At 44.8% G+C, this 7830-nt stretch overlaps 1 protein-coding gene across 1 annotated transcript; it reads left to right on the top strand.

Moving 5' to 3' along the window:
• The first annotated feature begins 619 nt into the window (after nucleotides 1–619).
• On the top strand, nucleotides 620–7512 carry LOC103743331 (CD209 antigen-like protein A). Its single transcript, XM_008844588.1, has 7 exons — nucleotides 620–665; nucleotides 765–851; nucleotides 1124–1213; nucleotides 2659–2745; nucleotides 3255–3406; nucleotides 5251–5360; nucleotides 7362–7512. The coding sequence occupies exons 1-7, from the start codon at nucleotides 620–622 to the stop codon at nucleotides 7510–7512; spliced, it is 723 nt and encodes a 240-aa protein (XP_008842810.1).
• The last annotated feature ends 318 nt before the right edge of the window (nucleotides 7513–7830 follow it).

Raw genomic sequence — 7830 nt, forward strand, 5'->3', positions numbered from 1 at the left:
CCTGTCATCCCAGCACTGAGGAGGTGGAGACATGAGGATCAGGAGTCAAGGTCATACTTGGCTGCACATCAAGTTTCAAGCCAGCCTGGGCTATATGAGACCCTCTCAAAAACAGAAGAGAAAAAAATAAAAGAAATCACCATAAGTGAGGATATTAGTAGATCAAGGCTGTAAATCCTCCTCAAGTGGAGAGTGTTTCTAGGAAGATTTTTTGTTAGTCCACTCCCAACACAAATTAAGAACATTCAACATAGCTTTATTTTGCAAACTACGGCCTCATTTTCCAGTCTACACGAAAAGTGAAGAATAGACAAAAGCTCAGCTTGATTTTGCAAACTACTGGTTTCATGACTGGCATCCCAGAAATTGACTACACTGGAAGTAGGAACCAGATTTTTTGGCTATGAAACCCAAACCTTCCCACCCTTCTCTGAAATTCCTGGAATATGCATCTTTTGTCATGATGGGCCAGACGCTCAGCCTCCCCCGCCACCCGGCTCTTATGGTGCTAGAACCCACTACTTCCCAATTTCTCTTCCTGAGTAAAAATAGATTCAGGGAGGTATCAAATAAAGCTGCGTCCCCAGTGGTCCCTGACACTGAGGGACAGTGGTGAAACATGAATGATCCCAAAGACAACAGGAAGAAGCAGCTGGGTCCCCTGGGTAAGACTGGGCTGGGACCCTGGCATAATGGGGAGGGGTCCACTGTGGTACCTTGGGGCTGAATCTGCCCAGGCATTGACTAATGTTCTGTCCACCCAGATGAGGAACAGCTGATAACCAATGGCACCAGATACTCCATAAAAAGCTTTGGATTCCAACCGAATTCTGGATTCAATAGCTTTGCAGGTAAAGCAGAGGGAGAGAAGCTGGGGCCGGGCGGGGGCGTCAACAGCTCCCAGCAAAAGCTTGCGTTCCTGGGGAGGTAGTGTTGGGACTCTGGCTACTAGGGTTCTGAGTTGGAAGCTCAGATCCTGAATCTGGGACCTGGACTTGGGAAAGGTAGAGGCTGGGATCTGGGATCATATACCCTAGAAGAATGAGGCTGGAGGCTGGCCTGTCTGTGGCCAGGTTGATTCAGGAAAACTGAGGTGCTGAAATCCCATCCTTCACTCCCACAGGGTGTCTGAGCCACAGCCATGTCCCCTGGCTGCTGCAGGTGTTCTTCCTCACTGTCTTCTCCGTGCTGCTGGTGGTCATCCTTGTCAAAGGTCAGGCAAGACTGAAGTTTGGGGCTCCTTGGTTTGCCTCTTCAACCCTGGGGACGCAGGAGGGAGTTGCAACTGATTGGGATTCTGTCCAAAAATCCCCTGGAGTGAAGGAGTTACACAGGCGAAATCCTGACTACTTGCCCCCAATGTTCAGCTTTCTTTGAGTATTAAATTCCTTTGTCATCAAACAGAACTGAACAAGAATTTGGATCTTATAAATTATGGTTCTTGGGCTAAAGACACAGCTTACTTTGTAGAATGCTTGCCTAGCATGCATGAAACCCTGGGTCCATCCCCAGCACCACATAAAACAGGGTATGGTGCTTGCCTGTAATCTCAGCATGTAGGAGGTATAGGCAGGAGGATCAGATGTTCAAGGTTGTCCTTAGCTACATAGTGAGTTCAAGGTCAGCCTGGGTTATGAGACACTGTGAAGAAAGAAAGAAGAAAGAAAGAAAGAAGGAAAGGAAAGAAAGAAAGAAAGAAAGAAAGAAAGAAAGAAAGAAGGAAAGGAAAGAAAGAAAGAAAGAAAGAAAGAAGGAAAGGAAAGAAAGAAAGAAAGAAAGAAAGAAGGAAAGGAAAGAAAGAAAGAAAGAAAGAAAGAAGGAAAGGAAAGAAAGAAAGAAAGAAAGAAAGAAGGAAAGGAAAGAAAGAAAGAAAGAAAGAAAGAAGGAAAGGAAAGAAAGAAAGAAAGAAAGAAAGAAGGAAAGGAAAGAAAGAAAGAAAGAAAGAAAGAAGGAAAGGAAAGAAAGAAAGAAAGAAAGAAAGAAGGAAAGGAAAGAAAGAAAGAAAGAAAGAAAGAAGGAAAGGAAAGAAAGAAAGAAAGAAAGAAAGAAGGAAAGGAAAGAAAGAAAGAAAGAAAGAAAGAAGGAAAGGAAAGAAAGAAAGAAAGAAAGAAAGAAGGAAAGGAAAGAAAGAAAGAAAGAAAGAAAGAAGGAAAGGAAAGAAAGAAAGAAAGAAAGAAAGAAGGAAAGGAAAGAAAGAAAGAAAGAAAGAAAGAAGGAAAGGAAAGAAAGAAAGAAAGAAAGAAAGAAGGAAAGGAAAGAAAGAAAGAAAGAAAGAAAGAAGGAAAGGAAAGAAAGAAAGAAAGAAAGAAAGAAGGAAAGGAAAGAAAGAAAGAAAGAAAGAAAGAAGGAAAGGAAAGAAAGAAAGAAAGAAAGAAAGAAGGAAAGGAAAGAAAGAAAGAAAGAAAGAAAGAAGGAAAGGAAAGAAAGAAAGAAAGAAAGAAAGAAGGAAAGGAAAGAAAGAAAGAAAGAAAGAAAGAAAGAAAGGGGAAGGAGGGAGGGAAGGAAAGAAAGGAAGGAAAGGAAGGAAGGAAGGAAGGAAGGAAGGAAGGAAGGAAGGAAGGAAGGAAGGAAGAAGGAAGGCTGTCCTGGGATCCCAGAGTAGGCCAAGAAACATGGTAAGCATTTAATAATTGTAATTACTCTTTTTTCTTTGCCCAGTCTCCAAGATTCCCAGCTCCCAGGGGCTGGCACAATCCAAGGAGGAGAAGGTCTACCAGGAGCTGACCCAGTTGAAGGCTGGGGTAGGTAAGTGACTAGATATAAAGAATTTACAAGATTTCCATCAAGGGTGATTTTATTAAATAATTGTTCTTCATTGGACTTCCATTTTCTCATCTGTGGAATAGGGTTACAGGATCACATTAAGGAAGACACCTCATTGGTGTTGACTAGGGTCCATGGACACAATAGGCTCTCAATGTTCACAGGAGTTGTGCACACAACAGTAACTCAGTGTTCACAAGGGATAAGCATTCAGTGTTCACAGGAATTGTGCTCACAGTATGCATTTAATTAAGCCAGTCTCCTGGCCTCTTCTTCTGAGCGCTGTCCTACTTCTCCCAGTCTGGAAGAGATGGGTCCAGGACCCCTGGTTCTCCTGAAGTGAGGAAGGACTTCTGGCCATGGACAGGGGAGCCTGACTCCCCAGGGTGCTGTGTCAAGGAAAGACCATGACTCTGCAGGGCTTGAAGGCTGAGCAGGCAAGGAACATGGGCATCCTAGTGTAAGTCCTTCCTGACAACCTCCCCTAACAGATCGCCTGTGCCGCCCCTGCGCCTGGGACTGGACATATTTTGAAAAAAACTGTTACTTCTTCTCCATGATCCAGAAGAGCTGGAGTGATTCTGTCACTGCCTGCCAGAAAGTGGGGTCCCAACTAGTGGTCATCAAAAGCCATGAAGAGCAGGTATGCCTGGTGGGATCTTTCCTCATCTGTGGTGTGCATCTGGCCACTGGCTAAATGGAGAGGGGAATCATTTCAGACATGGTTTTCTGGAAATGGGGCTGCTTACTCCATGTGGAAAGGGAAGACAGTAAGGAATGAATGAGAAGGTACAAGAACTTTGCAAGAAAAACAAAGTCTAGGGATAGAGAGAAGGCTCAAGCATGAGGACCTGAGTTTGGAATCCTCAGAACCCACATGAATCCCAGTATTATTGGTAACATAGGTCTGTCATCTCAATGCCCCTAAGGTAAGATGGGGGGTGTACAGGAAAATCCCCAGAAGTTCAGGGGCAGCTAGCCTGGTGTACACAGTGATGAACAACAAGAGACCATGTCTCAGGGCTGGAGAGATGTCTCAGCAGTTAAGAGCACTGGCTGCTCTTACAGAGGACCTAGGTTTGGTTCCCAGCACCTACATGGTAGCTCACAATCATCTGTAGCTCCAGAATCCAACACTGTCTTCTGGCCTCCTCAGGCACTGCTGTACAGGTACACATACATACATGCAGGCAAAACACTCAAGCATATAAAAAATAAAATAAATGCATCAATTAATTAATTACTTTTAAAAAGAGACCGTACCTCTAACAAAGTGGAAGAAGGATCCACACCAGAAGTTGTCCTCTGACACCACACATACACACACACACACACACACACACACACACACACACATACACACACACAAAGACACAGTAGATACTGTGTGTGTATGATGATATGATGACTCTGTGTGTGTGTGTGTGTGTGTGTGTGTGTGTGTGTGTACTTGGGGAATTGAACATGTGGACACAGGTGTACGTGCATACGTTATGTGCATGTGGAGGCCAAATATCAGCCTTGAGTGTCATGCTTCAGGTGATGTCTACTTGTTCTGTGAGGCGGAGTCTTTCATTGAATCTGGAACTCACTCCTTAGGATAGGCTGTGTAACCAGTGAGCCTGCCTCCTATCTCTGCCTCCCCAGTACTGGGATTATAAGCATGAACCATGATACCTGTCTTTTTTTACATGGTTGTTGGGGACTGAATGCAGGTCCTCATGCTTGCATAGCTAGGACTTAACCAACTGAACCATCTCCCCAGCCCAGTCCCACTGCTTTAGTTTTTAAAGTGAGTGACTCCTTTGGGGAAAACCTAAAATACATGGCCAGTGTTTAACAACTTCCTTTATTAGATTACAAAAAAAGTCCTGGGGTTGGAGAGATGACTGCTCTTGCAGAGGACCCAGGTTTGATTTTCAGCACCCACATGGTGGCTAACAGCCATCCGTAACTCCAGTTCCAGGAGATCCAACACCCTCTTTTTGGCCTTCTCAGGCATTGTGCACTTACATACATGTAAGCAAAACACTCATACACATAAAATAAATAAACCCTGGCCTGTGCCCTTTGCCAATATCTTGGTGTAAATATAACCTGCCTGGCTGATTTTAAGCTAACAATGGGACATTCTTCATTGTAGAGTTGAAAAGAGATCATTAACACCATTAGTAATTATGGACTTGTTTAATCTGGCTCCAGCCAATTAAACCCAGTCATGAATAAAACTCACATGGACATATTCATAACTTTCATGCAAATAAACACGAATTCTAAAACATGCACATTCTGTATAGAAGTTAGAACACATCTTCCCGTCATATGCAGATGTGGGACGATCCAGAAATCTTGGGTGCTTGTGGTCTCATACACTACAAAGTTGAAGATCATACTGCAAGCAGAACTTCCTACCAAGAGTTTGGGGAGACCCTGAGTAGAAAAGGGAGACAGTACTCCTTTCTGACCCTGCCTCTTCTACCTTTCTAGAACTTTCTGCAGCAGACTTCTAAGAAGAGAGGCTACACTTGGATGGGGCTCATTGACATGAATAAGGAATCCAGATGGCATTGGGTGGATGGTTCACCTCTGACACTCAGGTAAACACCAAAGTAAGGAACAGCTTCTAGAGTGTGATGGGGTTGTAAAGCTCTGACTTGAAGTATCCTTGGGGTTCCTGTCCTTTCCCTGGGCATTAGAATCTGGGACATTTACGCAATGGTGGAAGGAAGTCTTCATACTCACTAGAACAGCAGGTGCCTGAAATTCCATCCTCAGAGCTGCAAGGAGGGACTTGCAATCAGGAAAGGAGTGGGAAACATTATGTATAAATAGGAAACCTAAGACTGGAAAATGGCTCACTTTGTAAAGTGCCTTCCTTACAGACATATGGACTGTGCTGGATCATTTCAGTTGTCATCTTGGCACACCTGGAAAGAGGGAACCTCAATTGGGGAATTTCCTCTATGAATTGACCTGTGGCCATGTCTGTGAAATGTTTTCTTGATTGTTGAATGCTGTGGGAGGACCCAGCTCAATGTGGGTGGTATCACCTGGGTATGTGGTCCTGTGCTATTAAAGAAAGCAGGCTGAGCACAAGGCAGAGGAGCAAGCCAGTGAGCAGTGTTCCTCCATAGTCTCTGCTTCATTTCACCTCCCTCCATGTTCGTGCCCTGGCTTCTGTCAGTGATGAAGATCACACTGTGATGGGGGCATGTAAACAAATAAACTCTTCCCCAAGTTGTTTGATCAGAGTGTTTTATCACTGCAACAGAAACCAAACTAGAACAAAGACCTTAGTTCAATCCCAGAACCCACATAAAAACAGCTGGACATGGTTGTATACACCTGTAATCTCAGCACTGGGGCGGCAGAGACAGGAGGCAGAGATAGGAGATGAAAGGCCAGGTGTGGTGACACACACCTTTAATCCCAGCACTAAAGAGGCAGAGGCAGGCAGATCTCTGTGAGATGGAGGCCAGCATGGTCTACACAGCAAATTCCAGTCCAGCTAGGGTTACAGGGAGACCCTGTCTCACAAATTAAAAAAAAAAAACCCTAAGATTGAGCAGGTCACCAGATGTACATCTCTGACCTCCATACATGTATGCACATGCACATTCACAAACATATACACACACTCCCACAAAAAGAAAAGAACATACAACCTGTGGCAGTCACAGGTCCCAAAACAGGGAATTTACATCATAACCTGGTGGTGTGACTGGATACAAGAACCTGAGGAAGGCAGGATGTGGAGGGAACAGGAGACCTGGGCAACAAGCCCTGTGGTGTCAAGGGAAGAGGTAGGTGAGACAGAGCAAGCAGGCTTAGGTATGCGTCGTTTGAAATATGTAGTGTGTTTTGGGGTGTAGATGCTGTTCTTGTTTGACTGGTCTGTACTGACAGAGTGCAAGAGTCCAGTGAGGAAGGTAGCTGTATGAGTGGAGTCTAGATTAGTTGGCTGCATATATAAACTAGACCCTCTGTGGGACAACTCTTAAGTTTTGGAGACTACAGGGGTAAGAGTCAAAGCCAAGTGACTTAGGCATGTCATGGAATCCAGTACTAGGCATGTCTGTCGTACACATGCAAGGTAGATATGAAAGTGTCAATTTTCTAGAAGCTAGAAACAGGGTTTACAGAGTATCCTAGATACTTTCTGTTGCTGTGATAAAACACTCTGACCAAAAACAAGTTGGGGAGGAAAGGACTTATTTATCTCACACATCCTGATCATGGTTTATTAGTAATCACAGTGATTTGTGAGGAAGTCAAGACAGGAATCTGGAGACAGGAACTCAGCCCCGACCATGGACCACCGACTCTGCTTACTGGTTTGCTCCCCTGGCCTGTGCTCAGCCTGCTTTCTTATAGAACCCAGGACTATCTGCCAGGGGAGGTACCACCCACAGTCGGATGCCCCTTCATCACTCACAAATCAAGAAGATGCCCCGAAGATATGCCCAGAGGCTAATCTGATAGAGGAGATTCTGAAATTGAGGTTCCCTTTCCCCAGGTGTGTCAAGTTGACACCTGACACCGTCCAGCACACAAAGAATGGCTGGGGCAGAGTCTCACAGATTTGATGGTCTTTGCAGCTTCATGAAGTACTGGAATAAAGGAGAGCCCAACAACTTAGGGGAGGAAGACTGTGCAGAGTTCAGAGATGATGGTTGGAATGACACCAAATGTGATAACAAGAAATTCTGGATCTGCAAAAGACCTGCAACTTCCTGCTCTAGAAAGTAATGGCCAATTTCTCTCCACAGCCCCCACAGCCCAAACATCCCTTCCAGGTGGCAGAACTTCACCCTTGTTTACGCCGGTTCCTTTGACCTGCTTGTGGGCATTGGTGTCAAGACACACAAGATCTCTGGGAGTTTTCTCTGGCAGATGCCTCACCTTCTATGGCTTGCATCTTCTGATATTTGCATGTTCCCCTTGGGTCAGTGGTTCAGTTCTGGTCTACCTTCGAAATTCAATACAGTGAGCAGTAGGGCATGGTGGTGCACGCCTTTAATCCTGGTGCTCAGGAGGCAGAATCAGGTAGATTTCTGTGAGTTCAAA

This window comes from Nannospalax galili, unplaced genomic scaffold, assembly GCF_000622305.1.
Source record: "Nannospalax galili isolate Female #2095 unplaced genomic scaffold, S.galili_v1.0 scaffold262, whole genome shotgun sequence".
NCBI classification, from domain to species: Eukaryota; Metazoa; Chordata; class Mammalia; order Rodentia; family Spalacidae; genus Nannospalax; species Nannospalax galili.

Bases quoted from the DNA above. Each gene is read 5' to 3' on its own strand.
- LOC103743331 (XM_008844588.1), top strand. From the start codon at position 620: ATGAATGATCCCAAAGACAACAGGAAGAAGCAGCTGGGTCCCCTGG. The intron at 666-764 runs GTAAGACTGGGC...CTGTCCACCCAG, and splicing joins GAAGCAGCTGGGTCCCCTGG to ATGAGGAACAGCTGATAACC. The intron at 1,214-2,658 runs GTCAGGCAAGAC...TTCTTTGCCCAG, and splicing joins GGTGGTCATCCTTGTCAAAG to TCTCCAAGATTCCCAGCTCC.